Source organism: Cornus florida, unplaced genomic scaffold (genome assembly GCF_030987335.1).
Source record: "Cornus florida cultivar Cherokee Brave unplaced genomic scaffold, ASM3098733v1 CherokeeBrave_3.0.0_Hap2_Chr11, whole genome shotgun sequence".
Classification (NCBI taxonomy): Eukaryota; Viridiplantae; Streptophyta; class Magnoliopsida; order Cornales; family Cornaceae; genus Cornus; species Cornus florida.
The window spans coordinates 138,696,153-138,723,212 of NW_026775581.1; the positions used below are offsets into that span (position 1 = coordinate 138,696,153).

A 27,060-nucleotide genomic window follows, 5' to 3' on the forward strand; every position below is an offset into this window, starting at 1 on the left:
AGGAATTATTATTCTTCCTTCACTATTCACACCATTCTGACCACAGAGTCATTATTATTATTATTATTATTATTATTTTATTTTTTATTTTTTATTTTTATAAGTACCACAGACTCATTATTTAGTTTACAGCCTAGCCACCTCACCCACACCCATCATTTAGTTTGCACCCAAGCCACCTCATCAACACCTAGCAACAATCTCTAGTTGAAATTTATTTGCCATCCACCAAATCTCTCATTTTTACTCACAACGAAGCCTCATGAAAGGCCCCAACGGTGACTTTATTAGATGTAGTGCAAGGCATGATTCATTAAAAATGAATTTGAAAAGATGTATATAGAACAAAGATAGTTTAGTGTCTCATTTGTGTGCCAAAAATGAAATTTATTATCTTCTCCATAAAACCAATATACTTGATTCTATTAACCAAAAAGGCCAAATAAGAAATTATGTAGCAAGATTGAAAAACTAGAAGGATTTTCAGAAACTAGTTTCAGAAAAATTACAAGATACACAGAATTCTTTATCTTTTTTTAATAAAAATTCTTTCGTAAAACTATAAGCTATTTTTCTGTTGACAAAAGGTTATCCTTCCATCATCCAAGTTATTAAAAGAGTAATAGAGAAAGAACACTAACCGTGTCTTGACAAAAACATGTGTTGTGGCAGCCACATAGAAGATCAGTTGCGAGATCAAGATCAAAATTATTATAGACCCATTTGCAAATAAATAGCAAACCAGCGACACAATGATGAAGCTAACAAATGGAGGGAACGACTGATACATTAGGAAGGAAAGGAATAAGGCAATCACAGTGGGTAAAATGGCTAGGAACAGAAATGGATATGGCATTCTCAAATTTGATTCCACTGCAGACAGCATTGAGGGTAGAGGCTGATCAAATTCCCATGCATGTGCTTGCCTCATCAAAGCGAAAAAAACAACAGCAATGGAGAAACCAAGAATCTGCGAGAGAGCAGTCCATAAAATGCAACACAAAAAAATTGATAAGCTAAAAAGTCACAGCATTTTATGCAAGAAGTAAAGAAGATTCTACAGAACAAAAGCCAAGAACTTTAATCAGCAAACCATAATACATAACCCACCACAAGTAACAATTATATGGAATAATAAGTAAACAAAGATTAAATTCAGGAAATATCACGTGCGCCTCTTTCCCATTTCCATCTATAAACTATGACAGGCTTCGGAATTTGTTGAGAGCAACTGACAGTGCCGAGGATTAATGGTTTCTAATGGCCACTGAAGCTCTATATGCAATTTGTTTGAAGGACGGGAGACAACTCCTACAGCTTGCTTGGAGATCTATGTAATCCCTTTTTACAACTCCAACAAATCCAGACCATAGTTTGCAAATGGAGCCTTTCTCAAAAAAAAAAATTTGTTACCCAATTTCATATTTACATGCTATTGTCATCATGGAGAATAAAACTATAAAAGTACCACATTAGGTGATAAGACTGCAAAGTTATGGAAAAATCTGTACTAATAAGTCAGCAAAGCATTTTATCGGAAGGATTAAATAGTCCAAAAGTATTGTAGTGTCAAGTGACTCAAGTGATTGGTAATTTCAGTAGTTGTACCAAAAGAGAGGTCAAGGTTCCTAGAAACATTAAGGCATAATCCTAGTGGCCATGATAACTCCTTCCTTGAAGTCTTTTGCACATGCACATTGCATTATAAAGGTTTGACGGGTAGAATTTGTAGAAACAATCCTCACTACGTGACTCATATGCAACACTAAATTTTTAGAGGTTTTCTCACGAAGAATGTCTCCTACCCATTCCAATGGCATAATGTTGTTTAATGTAACATTAGGAAGGACATTGCCTAAAATGAATCCAAGGCAGGCATACTCTCACAGCATCTGGGCAGCATATACCCTTTGGAGAATTCACTAAGAGTGTCGTGAAGCCGCGACTATTGCAATTGGGTTATTCTCTAGAGCTCTCACGAGCCAAGATATGAAAGCATTACCACATGTACCAAGTCAATTCATAGTCAATAATATGTGTGCGTGCACCCTTTCTGCTTCATGCTTTAACAGAAAAAATTAAAAAATACCTTTTTAAATATGAGGTATAAAATGACTACAAGGCATGAATTTTTTAAGGACTACTATAAGTCTCACCAAAAACGAGTACTTCTCCTTACATACTATTGTCTTTTTCCGTGAATAGTTCATTTGTAAATTAAAGAGAACACAGGTATGATAAAAAGGATGTGTTTGTACGATCAGAAATTCTGATGCAAGAGATTAAAGAAATCAAGAATGGAAGACAGATAATGCATTTAAATCAAGCCTGTTGAAATTTGTCACCTGCGCAAAGTACAAAAGCAAAAATCTGCTTGCTGCTGCAGTGATGGAGACAGCAACACTAATTTTATATGAACAATGTGGGTCAACCTGCAGAAGAATATAGAAGCCTAAGCCTTCAGTCATGAATAACGGATAAACGGACTCCAAAAATGAAGCAATAGTCCATGCAGATTACAAGCCAATATTGACAAGAAACTTATTGAGTTGGGTGACAATACTAGTAACAAAACAGTGGTCTTCTCAGATCCCTGAGTTGAACTCCAAAGTGCAGGTGAGGAATCCACCCCAATTGTCTCAGAATACAAATTGGGAAATATGCGAAGCCCCGAAGTAGTATCCCAAACAAGTGCAACAGGTGGGAAACAGCGCAGTTTGCATAGTCCTACATTACCAGCAAAGAGCTATATTAGCATAAAATAGAAAGGGAAAACTAACAATCATAAAGAAAATCATAACTAAAATCCAGATATCATATTTATTTAATCATTCTGTCATAATGGATTATTGATGATCTAAATATCTAAATTAGAATCAGTTCAAAAATAATCAAGCATGGAAGTAGAAACATCAGTTCGAATGTTTATAAATTCTGGAACACCTTAGTTCAATAACAAAAATAAATGAAGTAAGAAATAAGAATGGATAAATGACAATTGGATTAATTTATAGAATTTCAAAATGGTGAAGCAAAGGGAAACTTCGGATGCATATCCTTCAAGGAAAAATAAAATTTAGAAGTTTTAAAAAAAAAAAAAAAAAAAATGACCATATCAAGTAAGAAAAAGAAATTGGTTTTGAGTAACGCATGGGGAATAAAAGTTCCAATTCGTTTGAGTACCGCAAGGGCATAAAAGTTCCTCATCAAAATGAGACCATAGTCATCAAAAGAAAATGTTAATATTAATACTATTTTTGGACAAGTACAAAAAGAATCAAGAGGAAGGCAATGAATTTATTAAGCCTTTAACCCAGACATAACATGATCATGAGTAAAAATTCGAATGCACAAGTCGGGAAATGAATATAAATTCATAGTATGAATTATAATTTGACAATTGTGACCAACGCACAAACGAACACAACATTATATGAAGGTTGGCCATGGAATTATAAAAATTAGAAGTTAGGTTGCCTACAAAGACAAAAGAAGATAATATTTAAAAAATTGAGAGAAACGAATCCTTACGGCTATTTTCCAGGTCACCAGCTTCTTCAATTGGAAGCCCGGACTTCTTTATTCCACAACCTGTAGTTTCTAGAGATAATTTAACAGGCAAAAGGCCTAAGCTTATAGTGAATGACAGATTGAAAGCAAGAGGATGATCCTCCTCCATCACCATATTCTGCAAGAGATTTAAGTGGTGAAGCAGTGAAATGTCAGCAACTTAAATGACTAATCAAACTAAATCATCCAGACAATTGCCTAAGCTTCCAAATTTTAAGAACAATTGCACAAAACCCACTGAACTATAAAAATATGTGCATTACGCCTATGATAAAATTAATCCCCCTAAACAATTGAAAGTTTACAAAATATGCCAACAGCCTAACCACCAATAGGTGACTCATAACGTGTCTTGAAAATTACGGAATTACCTTTAAGGCTGATTGCAGAAACCCCCCTAAACAATAACAAACCTGCACGTTACCACTTGAACAGGGGGAAAATTTGTTATAGTTCAAGGGGTTTTTTTGGATTTAGTCATAATACCCTTTCAGGATTTTTAAAAATCCCAATGTTGTGACCAAACAGTAACTTAACAGAAGGGGTCCTTGTAAATATTTATATATTTTAGGGAGGTTATACACTAAACATTTCATATTGGGGGTGATATGAAATTTTTTCATAGTTCAAGAGGGCTTTGTGCAAGTAAGCCAAAAAGAAACCTAGAAAGCAAAACAGCCACTTTTATAAAATATTAACCTTTTGAGAATAAGCCGAGAGAAGCAACAATTGAGGAGAGAACTCTTTCTCCCCTTCTTCTGGATTGAAGAACTGCCCAACTAACATTGAAGCTACTGGTGGAGGTCTGCCTGAAACCGTCTGAGCACCAGAAAGTCACTACAAGTCAATTCAGCTGAACAAAAACCTTATCAAACTATTTGCAGTCACCTTCATGAATACTATTTACCATTCTGTTTTCCCTAAGGACATAACTTCAGTTAAATCACACACTATTATTGTTCTGTTTATTATCTCAACCGATGTTAACCATTCTGTTTTCCCTAAGGACATAACTTCAGTTAAATCACACACTATTATTGTTCTGTTTATTATCTCAACCGATGTTACTTTGATATTTCCCTTCTTCAGGCATTATGCTTATCACATTCAGCAAAAGAGCAGAAGTAACATTCAAAATTATCCAGTCCATTGTTGATACTATACACTTCTCAAACCAGGAAACCCAATCAAAGACAATTTTGAACATACTATTAGGCAAGATATCATCATGGACATGATCTGACCATGTACAAGAGCATATGAGAACATGACATGAATTACAGACAAAATTACATTAAGAACGGAAAAAGGATTATCACATAAACTTGAAGGTGTTAACTACCCATCTACTCTAAAAGCTTAAGCTGTTAGAGAGGGTGTAACTTTAATATTTAAATCCTTCAACAAAAGGCAAGCAATTGTACTCGAGGCCATGACAAGAAACATAATACAAATGTTTTACGTATAATTATATAATAAATTTGAATTATTGAATATGTTTGTTAGGTGCATGTCTGTCAAACACATCCCAAAACTCATGCCGAAGTGTCTTGAGTTCAATAAGTGAACTACAAGCATTTCTGGAAACTTCACTTATATATATATATATATATATATATATATATATTCAACATAATGAAACAAGCAGTTTAAAGGTTTCATGAGACCTGTCTGATAAAAACAGATGTTGGAATAATTAAGGAAACAATACCGGACGAGGGGCAACTGAGATTGTCAAGAATCTGAAACCACGCATATCTTCAGGACTTAACCAAAACACAGCAGAAGGAGGTGCTTGTTCAGTCTGACTACCTGGTTCAATCTGATAACAAATAGCATATTCAGAATATATCAGCCAAATCTGCTACTCCAACCAGGCTCCAGTAGCCCCATATCTTCCACTTCATAAACCAAAATGACTCCTCTTAACAAGAAAAAAGATGGTTTATTTCAAATGGAGAAGACACAAATAGAATAAAGCCAACATGTACAAGAATACAAGAAGTCCTCAAAGAACATGATGAATACAACATTCATTACCTGACGTGGAACTGGTCCTGACGGAATTTCCGCCATCTTTGATGTCACTTCCACAACCCTTTGACTAACGGACAAGTCTGCAGCTGATATACCCTTTTCAGGCCAAAGATGAAGTCTAACACCATAACACGGAGCAAGATTTGTAACAAAAATGAAGTGGCTTTTCCCATTTGACGCCTAAGCATTTCAATCAAAGTATGAGTTGTATTATATTGGCTTAGAACATGAAGAAAGGCAAAGTGAAAAAAGAAAATGATTGAAAAAAGGATTGAACATCATTGGAATTTCATCAATATCAATTACAAAAAAAGGGCAAGTAAATTAATTTAAAAAATAATTCTTCAAGACAGATTTAAGTTTGAGTGTCAAAACATGAGTAGAGAAAAGAAGGAAAAGGGAATAAGAAGCTTTCAACAATCATCAGATCCAAGCATCTACAAACATAAGATTGAAAATGAACAAAATGAGTTTTAAATGTCCTTAATGTGGATAGAGAACATTGGCAAAGCTACCATTTTCTGAATGTCCAGCCATCGCCTCCTCCCATCCATTGCTAGAACAGTAATAGTGTCCGTACGAATATATAGGTCCCTTTCAAGGCCATCATCGCTCCAATGAACATTACTCGGACAAGCTGAAGCAGATAAAGTGTGCAACTGGGGTCCTGTGACCATCATAAATCAATTTTTAATCTCTTCTTAAAGTTAACCACCAAGCCTCTCAACAACAACAAAAGAAACAAAAATCAATAATACCAACAATGCATTCCACTGCGGGCATACATAAGTCATAAGGTTCTGTGAGATTTTGAAGCAAAACCACATACAATATTGAGACCAGAACCTGCTATGGAGGGGTGGAGGGGGATGAATACCCTCACAATCAGCCTATGACAGAACAGAAAACAAATTCAAGGTACCACCAAGGCTTTAGCTCAAGTGGTATCTCTTTATCATCCATATGGGAGGATAAGGATGAAATTGATGTGTGTGCTTAGCTATAAGTAAATATGAAATAAAACCTTCAAAAGGAAAATATGAAATGGTAGAAACTTCCTTCATTCCTTGTACTTGTCTTCTTTATATTTATAAAATAATCCCATTCAGGGGGGAAAAAAAAAGTTAGTAGAAACTTCAGAACCCGCTGCCGCTACATTCAATAAACTAGAACCATATAACCATGAGCGGCTAACAGCTTGCTAGATCCAGCATGCGGAAATAAAGCAAGCAAAAGGGCCAAAACAAAGAAAGATTTCATATATCGAGCACAAACAGCTATAGCTCCAACCACACTAGAACACTTGAATAACTGTGACCAAACTCGTGAAAGCAAAAAAACAAGCACTATCCAAGACTTACTTATTGCAAAGTTAATATCTTCCCCCTTTTTGTGGGTAGAAAAGTTCATTGTCAGTTCTGTCTAAATTGTTCTTTCATAATATCTCACGTCAAGTGTAAAATCTGACAGTTAGGTTTTTTCTTCTGATTCCTTACTATCCCATGTCTACTTGCCTGTTATTTATGGTACATCACACCTGCTAGAGCTAGTTTCCTACTATCCTTGCATAGGCAAGGAGTGACTTTGCTCTTGTATGGTTGAAACATTAAGTCAGATCTTCCTCTAGACAATAGTCTCTCATAAATACAGCATTTCATAAGAGAAGCATCCCATATTTTATTTGTATAGACAATCAAAGCACCGTGAGATATTCTTCTGAATTGTTACACAGAATACACAGACTATGTGCACAGTTTTAAATAGAACCAAATTACATTTCTCCAAGGCACATTGAGGGTTTTTGTGGATGAGCAGGAAATAAAGGTAATGAGCAGGAAATAAAGGTATCGGATGCAATACAATTGATGTTCCAAGTGGATTAGACTATATGGAAGTGGAGGATGGCTTGTAAAAGAAAGGAAGTAGCAATACCTATCTCATCACAGAGGTCAGGGCCATGCTTGAGGTCAACTAATCATAGATAAGTCAAGGTATAGCCATGTGCTTATAAGGTCTCAAAAGATGGCTTCAGTCCGTTGTAAGGCTCTCCAGATCTAGTGCTCATGTCGAGATGGAGATTAGAGAAAGGCCATACTTCGCGGCTCAATGTGATGCCACCAAGAGCTATACAGCCATATGGTAAGACTCGGTAGGTGGGTGCTATTGCGGCTATAGAGATAGAAATACTATGTCCATGGACATCGATACGAAATATGGATATGACATCATATGGAAACATCAACATGAGAAATTCCTAAATGAACAGGAACTGATACGGTGAGGACAATACAATACATAAAAACTCAACTCAACAAAGCCTTTTTCTAACTATTAAGGGGTTAACTACAATAATTATTTTTATTATCTATCTCAAGCCATAACCTCAACCTTAGTTAGGCCACATACTATCATACATTTCCTAACTATCTCAACCCATGCTTATTTTGGTCTTCCCCTTCCTCTCACATTACCTCAACAATGACCATATTATTTTCCCTTACTGGTTCAGATATTAATCGTTGTTGCACATAGCCATATTGTTTTGAAAGTTTTGAGGGTTCAAGTCTTACTAGAGACAAAAATGAGTGTGTAAGTTACTTGTTAACTTCCGGGAAAAATTTAAAAAATAAAAAATTAAAAAAAAAAAACAACAACAACAACAAAAAAATAAAATAAAAATCTTCATGAAATTTCTCTCAATTTATCTATAATTAGTGTTAATCCAACCATCTCATTAATGTGTTCATACTTCTTCTTTTTTAATCACACCATTAATCTCGATATTCAAATTTATGCCCCAACTTAACCCATAGTATTTTAATCTATTGTTTACATCGTTCCAAGTTTCTCTCTTTAATGTGCATAATCGAGCCTCGGAAACAAAAATATATATTTTTTAATATTTCTTGATCCTCAATCTTCACTATATCCTCATTGATACATCCAGGCACGGACCTGCCCCCACTGAATTTTTTTCTTTTTTTGGTATTTTATACCTATAGTTTCCTTTTTTTGTAATAAATACCTATAAAAAAAATTAATTTGCCCCCACTGAAATTACAGAATAGGCCGCCCCCCCTTGCATAACTTTCTGGGTCTGACTCTGGGTACATCTAGTTTTGGTAACATTACATTTATACATTGAAGCTTTAGTCCTACTTTATTTTGTTTTTTTTCCCCCTTCTCCCTTACCCAGCCTTGAACCCTAGAATTGGGATTGTAAACTTAATATGAAATACCCACCAGGAGACAAGGGGGCAGATTAATCCTACTTAGCTTAGACCTTCCTAATTCTAGATCTTCTCTCCAAACCTCTAATTTAGTACTGTTCCTACTCTAGTTTAAACAATTAAAATAAAAATCACCAAACATAGGCCCCTTCGTAAATAGTGAATTTTGGTGGCCCCTAAAAATTTTGTAAAGTACCTCAATTTTTATTTTTATTTTTATTTTATCAGACAAGTACTCACACACACATTGCCCATGTTAGGATTCGAACCCCTCCCCTCTTCTTTGAGGATGGGGAGGTAATACCATTGGGCTAATGGCCCATTGGTTAAAGTACCTCAATTTTAGTCCTTTTAACTCTTATATTTGAAGTCCGTATTTTAAAGAAAGTAAAATTCCAAATTTAACCCTTATCCATATTTTACAAATAATCTTCTTACTTTTAAAAATTCTATTACACAAGCTATGTTAGCTGGACTCGAGTAAATGTGTCGGGTGAAGGTATGTATCCAAGCGTCAGACATATCAAATTCCCAAACAGAAGGACATATGGACACTGCTAAATATTCATATTAGACACCAGTAACCTCCAGGGAGAAATTCTCAAGTTCCACAATACGCTGCAAACTAAAATCAGATAATTGCTTTCAATCATTAACAAAAAAAAATGATTAGATAATATACTACTCTGTGTTTTCAGTACCAGATAATACTGCATCCCACGAAAGCTCCCAGTGAATTTCCCAAAATAAGTGCTGAGAAATTACATGTATTTTCAGGAAAAAGCAAGTTCCAAAATTCAAGCTTTCGGGACAATAAATGCCAAGAAACAATCTGAATCACTTCTTCAGCAAGTTACCTTTCAATTAGAAAATAGATTTTATGGATTTGGCATAACATGGTTCTGTTAAATAAAGTGGAGGTTAATGATACCAGCAAGTTCTTTTCCATCCTGAGTCGAAAGATGCGTTGACTGCTGAAATGAATGGGATTGCCTCAACGAATTAAAAATTTGAGGTATCCCGCTACCAAGCATTTTTGTAAATATTGCAAGTCTATGTCGTGGGTCAGAAAATGGTTGACCTGTCTTGGAATCAATCAAACTAAGAAGAGCATGTGACACCTGAAATAAGGATACAGCAAATCAGAACCATCCATAGTAGCATTTCACCTAAGTTAAACAACAGAAATTTTGCTTACTTGCACAGCTATTTGATTACACCATAAAATAGCATCATGTTCCATTGTCGACCATACATTTTTCATGCTGGAAGTGCTGATCACTAGACTATGGGTAGGAGGCACAATACCATCAAGCAATTCCATCTTTGACCGAACCTAAGATAAAAATAAAAAAGCAGAGGACATGAATCCACCAGTTCAAGATACATAAAAAGCATTCATTCAAAAACAAAAACAACGAAAAAAGAACGAAAGTATAGGAGAAAAACTAAAGCAGCATTAAAAATAAACACAGATAAAAAAATCATTTATGCCTAATTGTGCTCCCGAAAACTGCCAAATCATTGAAAGAATACTTGTAATAGTTTCGCAGGAAGCAATATAAGTTATTATAATCTATATAGATTTTGCATGTTCTAGAAGCAAATGAATCATAGGCATTAAACAAATAACATAATGTTTTTTTAAATGTTTATGTTGAAATATCTGTATTATTATTTTTTATTTTTTATTTTTTGGGCTGTTTTGCTTTGATACCAAAAAGAAATTGTTTTGGTTTTTGGCTTACTCAAACCAAGGGCAAAGAGCTATATTTATATACAAGAATAGGGTACAAAGAAAAAGAGGAAATATGCCAAAATCAACGTGATCCCATGATTATGGGGATCTTATCTACGTGATCCCATGATTACGGGGATCTTATCTACGTGATTCCATGATAATAGGGATCTTACATAAAACACCTTATAAAAGGCTTAAAACAGCTAATAAAAATAATAATAATAATAATACAGATATTTCAATAGTTTATGTAGATGTGGATTGTGGAACCCAAAAAGCTTAAGAATGTTTTATGCGACATTCTCAAGAACTACTCTAACAAATGATATCTACTAGCTCAAACCAAAATGGTATACAGCACTAATATTCATCAACGCAAAAATTATGTTTCAGATGTCTAATTATCTTTTGTATGTGTGATATAGATTTGCATTTGCTTTATGACCAGTAAACACATAAGCATCCATGCTGATTATAACAGAGATGCACTTGTCTTACTATTAAGACAGAGTAAGATGCAAAGAACACACGTACCTTGTAATCACTAGTGCCACAGGAAATAGAGATGACAACAACATGAGAGAGTGGAGGATCAGATACATAATGTCCATTTCGAGAGGTTTGGACCTCATATCCCTTTCTCCATTCCCGGTTTATATGTGAATAATAGTGACCCAAGGATGGCTGCAATGCCACAGGAGATGACCTGGACAAAGAAAGTGAATCTCACTGATAACTATTTGCATGAATCCGAAACCTACAACGAAACCATTGAAGAGATACAAAGGTTACTGGTGTGGGCTTGCAAGTGTAACAACAGTGTTGACCGCTGCCTTCCTTAAATATGGGTGGACAACGGCAGCTCTAGCAATAAAACCACCCGAAGAGTGACCAACCAATATCACACTTGTTGGCAGATTCCCAGAGATCGCAGCACCTTCTCTTACCCGAGCATCACGAGACTCTTTATATTGATCTAAAATCTACAACAACAGACACATGGAAACTAATCACATAAATGAAACATGTGAAGTGAGAAAAAAATTAAAAAATAAAAAAATAAATAAAAAAAAATAGAAGTCAAGAACAAAATACAAGCAAATTGCAAAATATCTGAGTTTAAATGCATTCACTAGAAAGTGAAGAGTCTTAGAGGTAGCACAATGTAGAAGCATGTAAGGGAAAATCAACTAAGAAATTTTAGTCATGTGCCAGTAAGAAAGATTGTCTCAAATGAAATTGGAATAGCAAAAAACTTATAAAGAGGATTCACATCTGCGTTGGACTCGTATTCCTCCAACTCAATTAAGTGTCGCTGCGAGTGTCAGATTCAAAGCTGTCCTGTCCAATTTTAAATTTTTTACGTTTGGGGAAACAGTTGATATGAGGCCACCACAATACAGTAGACTTCACAGGGCATGCCAGTTATGTTTTAACTCAACTCAACTCAATAAAACCTTTTTTCCAACTTATTTAGGCTTGATATTCCTTAGGATTCATGTTCAAAAGTTTTACATTAGCTACTAAGCTATCAGACACAATACTCCTCCTTTTTCCAGACTCGAGACCAAACTATGTAAAAATAAGGCAATAAACACAGTGGAGTCGCCCCAGCTATATTTTTTCATGGAATTATCATTAAGGTTAAGTCAATTTGCAATGTCCAACAATAATTTTGCGATAAAAAGAATAAGATCCAACAAAAGATTTATAACAAGAACCAATACAAGGAAAAATTGATCAAAACTATTTTAAAACAATTTAAATGAAATTAGATCCTACTAAAGCTTGCACTAATTCAATCCAAGGTCTTTGACAAACTCAACTAACAAAATCTCAGGAACTGCATTCCCCACAAAAACATTTTGAAAACACTTGTTGGCTACAAATGAAAAAGTGATAAGAGAAGACTATTTTTTTTTTCAAGGATAAGAGAAGACTATTACTTCAGATGTTTTAACATATAGAACACAAGTTTGCAATTTATTCCAGTAATGGCATTATAACACAACTTCATATGTTGTTTCATTTCAGATGCTTCACGCAAAATGATAAAAGTGATACCTTGTGAATGGCATATACTACATATTCTGTGTTCTCTTCAAGTATCCAACCATCCACTGCAGAATGCTCACCTTCAAGATCCACAGTAAACCAATCCAGCATGTAATCGTATTGGTTGGGTAATGGAAATCCAGCCACGTCCATACTTACTTCTCCCTCTTCAAGCATTAATGACGCTTCCAGGTAAAATGTCCGCCTCAGAGGGCCTCCTTGATATGCACGATCAGATTCTGCTGCTAATGATCGTAACTGTGGGAAGGACAACAGAACCAAATGAATTATGAGAAGGGCATGCAGTTTGTACACTAACAGGATTCACAATGCTATACAAAATGTAGAAAGTATCACATGCATTGATAATGTATAAATTACACATGCTTAATGTTAAAAATAAACAAATAAAGTAAGCATTTCACATATAGATATACTTATAATGTACATCATAAATTAAAATAGATATCACTAATATGTATCTGTTAGATACAAATAAGATATATAATTATATATTATACTTAATGTATGTCATTTATTATAACACTCACTCACATATATTGTTTACATTTTCATTTTAAATATAAGTTTTCAGATCAGGCATTTAGGGAACAAATTTGACCAATAGACATGTCTATTCATTCTTGAACTGGTTCCACCAAATTTACAACAGATCTTTTCCAAACAAAATATAAACTAAATTTCGCTCCCCTTTTGAGCATCTTTTAATGAAACTTTACTTATTGAAAAAATAAAAAATCTAAATATTAAGCTCTAATTGCAAGAAACCGTCCTCAACTTGTAACGATTTGCGATAAACCCCTCTTTTGAATTTGTTTTTGCACAAAATCCCCTCCAACTAATGATGGGTTGGTCAGTTATTTTCTAAGACAAAAATGCCCTCTACATGCTTCAATAAACCTCCCATTTGGGTCTTCTACCTCCCACTAACGTTGCTTATCGTGCATACATAGTTTTTGCATTTTTTTTACTCATATTGTATAAAACATCAACATAAATTTGATATCAAATTTTTAGTTCACAATAAATTTGACTAATTTATCTTTTTCCTATTTCATGCATAGGTGAGAGATACTTTAACATAAGACACTCAAGCATCCTCCTCAAGGTATGCTAATTTATCACACTAAAAAGAAATTTTTTCTTCTTCTTTCCTTAAAATAAAAAATAAATAATTAATTAGCATATGCATCTTTATGCATGAAACATTAGAATAATGCCATCTGTTGCAGAGAAACATTGAAGAACCTCTGAGGGAATCATAATGTAAAATTCCTTCTTCATAAATTATTTCTTGAATTGTGTACCCAGTGTTTGTATATTTTTGCACATTCACGTATCTTCAAACCTACATAAATACACACACACACACATATTATATATATGTATGTATATATAGGTTTGAGGGGTCTCACCGTCTCTCACCACTCCAACAGTTCTGATCAATATTCCATCAACACGAGACGTGTTTGAAATCAAATGCTATATATCCCATAGAGAAAGAAACCAAAATAATAATAAATAAATAAAGAAGAAAACACCAAGTACTGTGAAAATAATTGTGAACCCAAAATCAAGTGCAAAAAAAACCTCTTCAACTGACCCATTCTATGTTTGTAAAATTGGAAGACAAAGGAGGATTCCCAAGAGATTATTAGTATCAGTTTAACCAAACAATTCTGATCAAGATGATTGCTTGGTTATATACCTGAAACTTGGCATTTTTAATAAAGATGAATGCTTGGTCCAATTCTAAAGAAGCAGGTAAAGGGCATTTTTGTCTTAATTGGAGAGGGTTATGTGCAAAAAAAAAAAAAAAAAAAAAAATCAAAAGAGGGGTTTATTGCAAATCTAAATGTTTATCATGATCAATTTAGAGCTATGCTTTCAAATTTATTAGGAAGCACCATGGAATAATCATCCTTGCACAGCCACATCTATTTTTCGAAAACCAAGAGCCAGTAGACTTGTATGAAAAGATTGACTTAAAAAAAATCAAAAAAAAAAAATTAAAAAAAAAAAAAAAAGGACTCGACAAATCTAACATTACTTCATTAACCAAACCAAAATAATTGTGTTTCAGTTTCTTTACCCATTCCCACCCCCTCTCGAAACCACACCAACCACAAAGAGAAGATTGTGTTTCAGTTTCTAAAATATGCAGAGTGAACTATAAAACTTGTAAAGATTGCAAAATAAACCCAACCTAATTAGAACTTTTACATAGTAATCATTGAAGCGTAACTTCCAATATCATTGAAGTGTAACTCCAATCACAAAGGGCTAAGAACTCATTTTCCTACACTAATTAAATTGGCACAACCACACAATTGCAGGTGTATCTTGGTGTATTTTTTTGTCGACAATATAACATTAGTACACAAAATTACATTACAGGTTGACCTTTTCACATATGGAGAAATGTTTAACTAAACGTTTTATGTTAAGTAAAAACGATGCTACAGTGCTTTTGCATTGCCCAGTGGCTTGGGATGGTTGGGGCTTCATTTTTGCCTTTTCGGTGTTTCTTGGGTCATGCCATATTAAACAGAGAGCATGCTTGGAGCTTGGAGTGGATGTAAGCTGGGAGGCAAGCTCAAGATGCTTGGGGGGCTTCTCCTCTTTGCTTATGGTGGCGCTTATGGCGTGAGAGAAAAAGGAGATCTTTTGATGAGGAGGAGACTCCTATTGGGGCATTCAAATTCTCTATACTGTTCAACTTTTGGGTCAATGATCATAGTTGTAAATATGTGGAGGATATGATTTTTTTGTGTATAACTCAAGGGTATAGCCTCTTTTGTATGAAATCTTGCTTATCAAAAATAAATAACTAAATAAATAAAACTGATGATGCTACAGTAAAAATCAATTGCCAAGAGATATTGAAAAGGAATTATTTTCATTTTCTGGGATCACTTATTTATGACGACTTAGAGTTCAAGATGAAGCTGCTTATAGTACTAAAGCATGACGAAAGAAGTGAGAGGTTCCTTTCAAGTATTTTGCAGCCAGAAAAAAAGAGAAAGATTTATGAACCAGAGAGAATACCCACCAAAAAAATACAGAAGCATATCACGAGAGAGCTATGATGCTAGTAGCACTTAAAGATTTATTATCGTTAGGCAATTACGAAACATGTTAAAAAATAATAATAATAAATATAAATAAATAAATGGGTAGCTTATATGATGTTAATGGATTTTAAGAATGCAATACCTCTTTGAGAAAATAGGGGACACGTAAATTGAAGAAAAAATGCAAGAAAGTTATTTAATAAGGCAAAACAAAGACAACTGAGTTCATCAATATTGATAGTATCCAAGTTGAACTCATTAGAGGATAAAAGACCAGGATGAACATGGGTTTGCTGCAAGACGTGACATGACAACTAAAACTTTATTAAAGCATAGCTTTAGCATTCAGGTTAAGCAAAATGGTGAAAAATATTCATCTATTTAACCCCAACTAATATGGAGCAAGGAGCAGAGTTGAGTATTAATTTTTTTTTTTTTTTTTATAAGTAAAATTTATTAAAAAAGCGCTCAAAAGGGGAGCGAATCCCAAGGACAAACACAAGTACACAAGGCCAAAAGAGCTTCAAACCTTCAAAGAGGCCAAAAAAACAACAATCTCCTCAATCTCCTGAGTTGAGTATTAATTAATTCTTATGTTGTTAATACACTTTTATAGTAGGACTGTTTGAAGTAGAAGTGTTTTAGGAAACTTGGATTAATGCGGCCCATGTATTACTGCGGTTCAATGTGGAGTTTTATCATGGAAAACTTGTAGGGTTAGGGTTTTACAAGATAGAAGAATAGCTGTAAGGTTTTTTAATCAAACTGGATCAATATTGGCTTGTAAGCAAAATGACAATTATCAGAGAAGGTGTGCTGGAATCTATGGACAACAAGATTTTTATGGTTGCTGGTTATTAATTAAATTCCAAAAGGTAGAATAATGGTTTAGGGCTGATCTGCACTGGTTATCATTGAGTTTTTGTGGCTAACATAAGGTTTGTTCTGTGGCCCCGAACAAAGAAGTGAGTATAGCAATTAAAGGAAACAAAAAGAGAAGAAGAACAATATAGGAAACCTGCCTAAAATTCCTTAGGAATTAGCCAGAAGGTGAGCTTGCATCACATATCGAACAGTCTTAAATTCTCTAAAACTCAACTCCCTTGAATAGAACGATTAAAATATATGACATACATAGGAAGTTGAGTTGAGTTGAATAAAAAGATTACATAGATATCTGCAAGCTACTAGACTGACTCAAAACTCAGAAACCTTTACTGCTAGAGTGTATTTAGAGTCTTGAGACCAATAAAGGCTCACGTAAGATACAACTAACATAACTGAAACCAAAAATAAGATACATGGACCACTAATATAACAGTATAACTCAATGCCCAACAGATTCAAATTGTACTTCGTGTAAAATTCACAATTCACCCTACTCTTGATCTCATGCTTAGCTTCATGGCTATAGGATAGTAAATAAGATGGTTCAAATAACATTTCCCCCGGCCAGCGACACAACAAATGCACAAATGGAAAAAATTAAAAATAAAAAATAAAAAAGAAAGGTACACATAAAATATGAATATTTTGAATATTATTAAATAAGAGCAGCATTCTGTGAATATAGAACTTCCGGTAGTTTTTGAAGTACTAAGTATAACAATACAGTATATATTTCTATACATTTCTTGCACTGTGGTTGTACATTGGATGGCAAATCTTGATCACTAAATGCAATATGAATTATTGTATACAACATTAAAATTCGCAAAATTGAAATTCCGATCAGATTCAAAAATAGATAAGTATAAGCTTGCCTGTTTGTAGCTACCACCATTGCCAGGAATGAAAAGAACAGGAACACCACTAAGCTTCTTAACTTGCTCATCAAAATCAACCTTCTGCCATCCTTCATGATACAAATATAGCCCATACTTTGCTGATACATTTTTTGGAGAGGAGATTGGAATGTATGTAGGGTACATATATGTCATGATACAACTAGTAGAAGTTGGCTTCAGCAAACCATACAAACCAGCAAGACCGATCCATGTGCAGATAATAATTACAGCTGCAACTCTAAATTTCGCTTTGAACCCTTGCATTGTTGGATAACTTACACTCCACATGAAAGTCATTTTGAAAATCGTACAGTGCACATGAAGAGATCCATCCTTCATGGACAAAATTCATCTAAAATTAGAAAAAAATTAGCAACAAAGCAATATCTAGCCAATATACAACGTGGGAACCACCATAACTACATATTAAAAAAAAAAAAAAAAAAAAACACTTGTTCTACAAACCTTCAAATATTCTCGATTGACCAAAATCAACATGCTCCAAAAGGTATATATATATATATACATACACATATAGAAAGAGAGAGTAGATAATTAGCTTAATTTTAATTAGAATTCACCACCCAAAAACTAAAACCCACGTCAAGTAATTAGGCCACAACCAATGACAGCACTACCAAGGCAGTAGCCAAAATATTCAAGAACAGAATCAAGAAAATATCAAATTTGTGAACGGAAACAAGAAAACATCAGTTGAAGCACCGACCAGATCTTGAAGAGTATATACAGTCAAAAGAGAAAGCTACAACCAAAAGACGCGAGCGCATATGAATATAAAGAAGAAACGGACGCCTTAAATAAAAAATTATCAAAAAACAATAAGAAATTTCCAATATGAATATAATGCTATACTCAAAAGGCGATAAAATGCAAAAAAAAGTTTACAAACGAGTTGGTTAAGAGGGACTAAAAAGATCGACTCTCTGTAGATTTACTTTCCTTTTATGTTTTTCGTTTGGTTGCTGAGAAAAAATATGAAATAAGAATAGAAAGATTCTTGAATAAGAAGAGATACCTCTACTCCATTGAAGAGTGTTGATTCGATCTGCCAATTATGGACTTGCTAATTATGGAAGAAATTAAAGAATACGGTGTGGAAGTGATAGAATTGGAATGTTCACCTGATTATAGATCCGAATTAATAGATCAGGCACAGGTTGATCAAATAGTGAAGCACGGAGAGAGCGTTGTCTACTGTTGAGCATTCTTCGAATCCTGGGCTGGGCTTGGGTTTCGTAGCTTTTGGAATTCAAACCTGGGCCTACCATCAACTGGGCTGGAACCGAATGGAAGGGTGCAAAAAAAAAAAAAAAAAGGGTTGAACAGATAAACCAAACCGGATCAGTAGGTTTGATTTGATTTTTTAACGATTTTAAAAAACATGAAACTGTTTATAAATGGTTCGATTAGAGTTTAAAGTTCTATAAAACCAAACAGAACTATTTTATAAATTATAAATAAATAAATAAATAAATATATATATATATATTGTATTGTATAATAATAGAATAATAAGATTAGTCTTTTAACCACTCAACTATATATCATAATTATATTATAATATATATGTTAAATTATTTATATATATTATATTGAATTATAAAAAATCGTGGAGCCATGAATTCGAACCGAACCAAACCATAAACATGAAACTGTTTATAAATGGTTCGATTAGAGTTTAAAGTTCTATAAAACCAAACCGAACCATTTTATAAATTATAAATATATATATATATATATATATATATATATTTTGTATTGTCTAATAATAGAATAATAAGATTAGTCTTTTAACCACTCAACTATATATCATAATTATATTATAATATATATGTTGAATTATTTATATATATTATATTGAATTATAAAAAATTGTGGAGCCATGAATTCGAACCGAACCAAACCATCTTCTCACCATTTGGTTTGGTTCGGTTTCATTGGTTTTATGGTTCGGTTCGGTTTTAATTTTTATGAAACCTTTAAGAACTATTTGATTCTATAATATTTTTAAATCAGTCCAATCCAAATCGTGTGCATCCTTATTAATGCACTACGGCTGCTTGAATATATTTTTTTTATATATATTTTTTTAGTAGATGGTGGTAGTTAATTAGCTCCCAAAGTTAGGACATTTGGCACTGGCAATAGTGTTTATCAAAACAATAAAAGATCAGAAATGTTTAATAAAACAATAGTGTTTTTAAAGAATTATCAATTTTCCTTATTAGAGAAAAAGCTTAAAGACCCGAGCTTTATAATATAAATTATGTAAATATATATAATGAATTGGAAGAGTGCATTGAGAGAGAGAGAGAGAGAGAGAGAGAGAAAAGTTCAGTGACATGAAATTTTCAGTTTTTTTATTAGAAGAAATATGTGTTAATAAATAAGTTATTATCTATTTCGTGCAGTGCCTAAATTTTACATTAAATATGTAAAAAGTTTACATTATTTGTAATTATTGATGTATAAATGAGCTAATAAATAAGTTGCACTCTCTAATATATTTCATTTTATTTATTGAATTTGAAAAGATAAATCTATTTATATACTATTATAAAAGTTTAAGTGCTACCAACAACACCCTAGCGCTATTAGGCTCCTATTTTTTAAAGATAGATTAGAGGTTCAAGTCTTTAAAAAAAAAAAAAAAAAGTCTAATTGCTTTATTTATTATACTATCATAAAAGTCTAAGGGCTTTTTTTTCCCTATCTAAAATAAATAAATAATAATAATGATAATAAACTTTTAATGAAACTTCTAATGAAATGAAAAATCTTTGTTTCTATAGTTACTCCATTTCTCTGTTTAGATTGACTTTTCAAACGCTATTTTTAGCTTTTATAATTATTTAAGTATGGTAACCATTTTAAATTAATAGCTTTTGCGATTATTTGAGTAAGGTAACCATTTTAAATGAGAAGCTGCTAATTTAAATCTCGGTATCCTTCCAAACCTCATCAAAAGTTTTGCAATTTACCGTTTCTGTGCATTAACGATCGATCTAGGAGCATGCGTTAAACTCCCACTACCCCACCACACCCGAGTGTGTCCCCAAAGAGAAATCCTTTAATGCTCTTAGTATATTAATAATATGATATCACTAATTAATTAAATATTAACAGGTAGTTATAAAATTATGAGTAATGATTGACACGGCGGATTCTCTTGTTAACGTTTTTTTAGAGTTTCTAACCCAAATTTTTGCCCTTATCTTTATTACGTACCCCTCCTTGGCTCTCTCAAATTTTATCAAATCTTTTTCCAAAATGCGTATTCCATGACCACCATCTTCTCAATTCATAAATTCGTATAATACTGAAAATATTTCAACTACTCTACTTATTCTTTTTCTCGTCTTCTCTCTTCAAAGAAGACAAGACCAAGTTAATAAGCCACCATGATATAGACTAATATACCTATTTTGATGAAGTTTACGTACAAGATCTTAGAGAGAGATGGATAAATTTTTAAAGAGAAAAAATGATTGTAGAGTAAGAAAATATAGACCCAAATCCTATAGAGTAAACGTAAAGAAAAATTTCATAGAGAGAAGATGATAGAGAAAAAGTTTCGTAATTTGAGAGAGATGGAAAAGAGATGATTCAGACCCAAATCTGAGAGAGTGACGAGAATGTCAATCAGAGTTCGATGAACTGTGAACAATTTGAGAAAAGTAAATCGTAGAGAAAGAAAAATAAAGGATATGAAAAGAAGATAAGATTAAACATAAGGGTATCTTTGTCATTTGCAGAATTATTTTTTTCCAGGAAACAGGATTAAATGTTCATTTCTATCATTATTCTAAAATTATATATGAGAAGATGTAATTAATTGACAATACCAATGACATGGTATCACTTGTATAAAAAAAAGTCTCTCTCTTGCGAAGGCACTGAAAAGAGAGGCAACACCGCTTGCAAACTTATAATGAAAAGAAAACAAGTAAAAAAGTACCGGCTGGAACATATTTCATTCAATTACATTCTCTGCATGAAAAATAGTACAAGGGCAAAATATGCCAAGAAGAACAACTCAACGCTACTCTAACTGCGGGTGAATACATCTCATCATTCAACTAAATCCTACTCTCGGATGAGTTCTCTCTATCTTACAAGAATAACATAACAGCATAGGAAGAGCAACCCAGAAGCTAAAGGAGCCATATAATAGATGGCAACCTGATAGTCCCTTGTTCGATCATCATATAATAATAGATCACAAAACGTATAATGCCATGCCTGCTGCAAGTGTTTCTACATTCACTATCTCTTGCTTAATAAGAGAACTCATGTCCTCGAAGTGAGATGTACTTCTTAACCCAGATAGCAATGTCCTCTGCGCAAGCCTGGGCCTGAGGGGACTTAAGGAGCATGTCAAGGGTTGCAAATTCATGAACTGCATCCTTGTACTCGAGAACAGGTGCATCAACATTTACCTTCCGGAGCTCCTCTGAGTAAGCAATGGCCCGGTCTCTCATCCAATCGTGCTCTGCTACAACTGTTAGTGTAGGAGGCATGAGCTTCAATGGTGGCCCTCTACCAGGGACAAGGGGGTTGGCAGCAGGGTGGTCCAGGCTGAACTCCTCCTCAGGTAAAAAGAGTTTCCATGCAAGTATGCACATAGCCTTGTCATAGAAGTAGGAGTTTGCCAATTTTATCTCCGATTGTGTAGGAACACTTCCAATGAAGAATGGATACATCAACACCTGTGCCACCAACCTGACTGGATCCAGACGCTTGCCAGCCTCTACCGCTTTCCGGGCCACATAATCTGCAATGTTTGCACCACAGCTCACCCCAAGAAGAACACATCTGTTTCAATAATACCAATTTGTGTCAAAGGTTTAGTAACAAGATTTTCCTGATTGGGGTAAGATGAAGCAACGTCACATAATACATTATAATAGAACAATATAAAAAGTGAGCATGCATGCAACAACACTGCCTATACCTAAAGCTGGCAATACATCAGTTCTAGATGGGTTTCAATGGATCTGCTTTAGGCAGGTGAATAACTATTAAATCTTGCAGCTAGTTCACCACCCTTCACATAGGTGTCAGATTTCCCAGCTTTACCTATAACTGAAGAATAGAGCAAGAACATGCCAACTGTCTGAACTAATGAAGAACAAAAATCAGGCTAAATTTGAAAGGTTAAAAACTTCAATATTGTTATCAACAGGATGACAAAACCTATCAGCATGCTGTAATTATTAAAATTGAGCAACCAGAGGCGAAAAAAAAAAATTTATATATATCCAACATGAAGCAACAAGAGAGGGAAAAAAGGAAATAGTGCTAGCGTAGTAGGCACGGTAGCAGAGATGGAAAAGGAGGGAGATCAATGCGAGCAAGGGGTAATAGGCCTTTCTCCTCCAATGAGAACTTTAATGGCTCCATTCTAAAATGGCATCTTACAAATTAAATGCCTTACCAAATGGATGTTCCACAGTTGTTCAAGTGATAAAGCAAAGGCAGACACGAAATGTGAAAGAAAAACACATTTCTACAATATTTTCATCACCTTCTCCTACGGCCTTTTCTTTTGGAAGTGTAATAATGAAACTACTAGCAAAACCTGATTTTATTCTTTCTTTAACAATTCAACTCATATGACCCTATTAAAGTTCTGCCTGAAACCAATTCATGCATTCCAAAATACCTTCAGGACTTAGCTTATGGAATGACAGTCCCAATTATCAACCATTATCTCATTACTTACCACACATGCGCTCGTACACACACACAGACTCAGAGAGAGGAAATGGGTTGCTATCTCATTAACGAATGTTAACTAATACACAAATTATGACAAACTTCTTCTCTGCCACGTACACATATACATCATCACAATGAATACATTTTTCATATCACCTGAAAAATAATTCTACGACCATCTCTGCAGAATTGACTTCAGTAATCACACAGGCCCAAAATCATTATTACCAAAATGACTCGTATTGGACTTGAAGGACACCCGAGGACAGAGGTTCCTTGTTAAATACCATGGGCCATCATCTATCCATTTAATAAGCCACAGGAACTTCGTAGAATTCTATTTCGATTCATGTTCCCTAGCCTGTAAGACTGAAGAGCATAAAAAAAAATTGAAATGACAATTACGTTTGATGTCAACAGAAATACAATTATCAAGCCGTGGAGTTCAACAAAGCATCTACAACATATTCCATTCTAATTCACCTTCCCTAGTCTGTGAAGAGCAAAAAGGTTGAGATGGAGAATAGATTCGGTAGATCTAAATGGAAAAAGATGTACTAAGCTGTGGGTTTTGACAAGGCATCAACGACACATCCCATTTCAAATTGATGTCAATAATCAAAGTTTGATGTAAATAATATTTTTCAGAATATGGTTCTATAATTTCTCCTACAAAATGTCCCAGACGGGGATGAGGGAGCGAACACTTTGCTAGAGGACCATATTTAGAATAGCAGCGTTCTACAGCAGGTTCATAGATCCAATGGATCAATGAAGAGCTAAGACATATACAAACAATTATGCACGCTAGAGCACAAAGAGAGAACTGGAGAGGAAACATATTAAGCCAAAAGGTCTATAGGTTTTGGAGCATGCAAGAAGTACTGTGCTAGCTAAATATATTTCATAAAGGTTTCAAATATTAATTACATTTTTTGTAACACTTATAAAAAAAACTAATAAAGAAGAATTTATAATTCCCATATGGAGAACAACTGAATCTAGATCTTCATTCTAGACTTTAAAATTTTTCTATGATATAGAAAGTATTTCATTTTCTAAAACTCTTATTATCATTTTGCATTCATTGTCATCAACATCCTTGCCTTTATCACTTGGGCAATTCCCTTTTTTCCCATTCATTCGTATAATTTTTTTACAAGCCATATTTTCTATTTTATTTGTTACAATCATTTCTAATTCCGTGAGTTTTGGCTAGCCTCTTTTGTATATCATCTTCCATGAAACAATACTTCCTTTTCTTACTGGGGCATCTAGGGGTCCACATTGTATATAATCATATTACTTAAGTCTACCCTCTCTAATTTTATCACTAATACGTATCAATAATAGGTGCCACTCATAATTTTCCCTCACGTGTTGGTTATAAATCATTTTCCATTCAAAATGCCTTTTGTTTCTTTTCCTACATTACAAGCTATTTCTTGTACAAATATGCAAGGCACTTAAGAGCCCGAATCTTCCTTTATTTAGTTTAAGGCATGCTCAAAATTGAAGCAGGATTTCTTGCCAAGAGAACTATAGTCAGTAGTCACACAACTCAAATAAAAAAATCAAGGAATCGGAAAGATTCATCTAATTAAGTTTCAAACAATAACAAAAAGAAGCATAACCATGTTGATTTTAAGCAGTGGTAACGAAGCATAATTAAACAATAATTCAGTTACATATAATTTCAGAACATATAATCTTGATTGTTAATTCCTTATGTTATTGTGCAAACAATAGTCAGTAGTCACAGAACTCAAATAAAAAAAATCAAGGAATCAGAAAGATTCATCTGATTAAGTATCAAACTATAACAAAAAGAAGCATAACCATGTTGATTTTAAGCAGTGGTCTGTCTCTCCATAACCACGTTACGTAGCATAATTAAAACAATAACATAACTTAGCATAATCTTGACTGTTAATTCCTTATGCTATTGTGCAATAACATAAACTTTTCCCCAAATTTATGGTTCGTTCTTCCAATTTGAAAACAATTAGTAATAGGTATTCAGCTTAATTCCTAATCACCCATTCACTATGGATTTTCCTTAACAGATCAAAATTAGAATAATTGCCTAAGAAGATAAAAGCAACTATGAATTATAAGTCAGGCAATGAAATCAAAATGTAACCTGGATGGATCTCCATGCGCAGCCAACCAGGGCTCCACCATGGAGGCCCCAAACGCATCTGAAACCGATTTCCTCATATCGGCTCCACCGCCCCGCTTATTCCCCAATGACTTGCTACATTCAGCCAAATTGGCCTGCTTCGTCAACCAATACAACACCTTCAACCCATCCTCAAATGCTGCAGGATACCGTTTTTCCGGCGCAAGCCTATACCCAACAGCCAACACAATCACATCACACAACTTCGCTATTCGCCGGCAAAAGAAATCGTTCGCCACCGAATCGCTGCTCCCACTCACAAACCCACCGCCGTGAAATTGCAGCATCACCGGCAGTTTCCGACAATTGTCGACCAATGGAGAATAACCCCTGTAAACACCACTCTCGGATTTCACATTCAAATCGTCATTACTACAACCATAACTATTTCTTCTTCGATCGTCCGTATGCGCCACTTCAATGGCGGTCCCAGACGACCCATAGCTGTTACGACGGAGAAGTGCGTGATTCGGATCGTTAGGAGCAGAGCCCACTTCAAGATCGGGCTTTCTGGGTATAGCCCTAGCCCTAGATTTCGATTCTGACTTAGAATCTGAAACTGGCGAGACTAAACAGGTGTCGGGGAGGAAGATTCGGATGGAGATAGAGGTGTTGGGGTCTATGTGGATGTCCTTGGTGGCGACACCGTCGGTGAAGGAAGGGTTGGCGGCGGCGACTGACTCTTCGGGCCGCGACGTGATTCCGAAGGGGTGGTTGGTCTCATCGCGAGGGCTCTGGATTCGATTCTGTAGACGGTGTTTGAGAAGAAATTTGAAGAAGACGCTGTACAGCTTCACAGCAACGCTTGGCATTTCTCTGTGTATGTGTATGTGTGTGTGTGTGTATATGCGTACACACACCTCTCCGTTGTGTCTTTATCTTTGAATCGTGAGGTGTTTTAATTTTATGATGATTATAAGTTCATGGCCTATAACGATGACAGTGAGATTCACAATCTTTGATTGATCTATAAAGAGATCACATTGAATTATGCGTTTTGAAAAACCAATATTTCACAAAAGATAAAAGGAGATAGTAGATAGCTTCAATCCAATGTTTCAATGGCAGATAGAGAGAGAAAGAAGAGAGAGAAAGGGAGGAGTGCTAGGATGCGTAATGGGCGCAAACACATACTCCGAACGCAAGTGATTAGGCTGTTTTTTGGCTTTTCGGGACTGTGTCGGGGTTCGTTCCGTGTCCGGTACTGCTGTACAAACTTTTCTTTTCTTTTTGGCAAAAGCGCAAACAATTGAAATATTACAAATCTGACATTTTATTTTCTTAGATTACAAAAATAAATAAATTGATACCACAACTATCACAAATAGTATAAAATAACTCCTGGAACACAATTCTAGTCACTTTTCAGCCTGCAAGGTCAGCACGACTGTTATTTTCTTTTAATTCCAAAATTATCCTAGAAAATTACTGTTGAAAAACAAAGTTTATACATGTGTGTGTGTTTTTCTGTATTATTTATTTATCCTATAAAAGTGTATTCTATTTGTATTTTTTATATACACTTTTTTGTAATAATATTATACACTTCTCAAATAACTACTGACACCTCTTCTAAAAGTCAACTTTTATTATTTATATACAATGAAATTATTTAATTTAT

At 34.3% G+C, this 27,060-nt stretch overlaps 2 protein-coding genes across 4 annotated transcripts in view; both read right to left on the reverse strand.

Moving 5' to 3' along the window:
* LOC132282419 (GPI inositol-deacylase) overlaps window positions 1–18,709 on the reverse strand; it is a 48,490-nt gene extending 29,781 nt beyond the window's left edge. For 2 of the 3 annotated variants that reach the window (XM_059784093.1, XM_059784092.1), the window contains exons 1-15: window positions 18,552–18,709; window positions 17,492–17,867; window positions 12,643–12,891; window positions 11,371–11,561; window positions 11,113–11,284; window positions 10,036–10,173; window positions 9,769–9,958; window positions 6,123–6,274; window positions 5,611–5,787; window positions 5,282–5,392; window positions 4,270–4,389; window positions 3,532–3,688; window positions 2,564–2,727; window positions 2,346–2,432; window positions 642–970 (exon numbers count right to left, since the gene is read on the reverse strand). In XM_059784093.1, coding sequence (XP_059640076.1) covers window positions 642–970; window positions 2,346–2,432; window positions 2,564–2,727; window positions 3,532–3,688; window positions 4,270–4,389; window positions 5,282–5,392; window positions 5,611–5,787; window positions 6,123–6,274; window positions 9,769–9,958; window positions 10,036–10,173; window positions 11,113–11,284; window positions 11,371–11,561; window positions 12,643–12,891; window positions 17,492–17,854 — 2,600 coding nt within the window. In that variant the 5' untranslated portion in view covers window positions 17,855–17,867; window positions 18,552–18,709. The remainder of the gene's footprint in view (window positions 1–641; window positions 971–2,345; window positions 2,433–2,563; window positions 2,728–3,531; window positions 3,689–4,269; window positions 4,390–5,281; window positions 5,393–5,610; window positions 5,788–6,122; window positions 6,275–9,768; window positions 9,959–10,035; window positions 10,174–11,112; window positions 11,285–11,370; window positions 11,562–12,642; window positions 12,892–17,491; window positions 17,868–18,551) is intronic. The other variant, XM_059784094.1, reaches the window with a different exon arrangement.
* Window positions 18,710–21,483: 2,774 nt separating this feature from the next.
* LOC132283602 (probable carboxylesterase 11) lies at window positions 21,484–26,642 on the reverse strand. Its single transcript, XM_059785586.1, has 2 exons — window positions 25,401–26,642; window positions 21,484–22,351 (listed from the first exon to the last, which is right to left on the reverse strand). The coding sequence occupies exons 1-2, from the start codon at window positions 26,249–26,251 to the stop codon at window positions 21,814–21,816; spliced, it is 1,389 nt and encodes a 462-aa protein (XP_059641569.1). The 5' UTR covers window positions 26,252–26,642; the 3' UTR covers window positions 21,484–21,813.
* Window positions 26,643–27,060: the final 418 nt, after the last annotated feature.

Bases quoted from the DNA above. Each gene is read 5' to 3' on its own strand.
- LOC132283602 (XM_059785586.1), bottom strand. From the start codon at position 26,251: ATGCCAAGCGTTGCTGTGAAGCTGTACAGCGTCTTCTTCAAATTTCTT. The intron at 22,352-25,400 runs GTTACATTTTGA...TTATTGAAACAG, and splicing joins GCGCATGGAGATCCATCCAG to ATGTGTTCTTCTTGGGGTGA.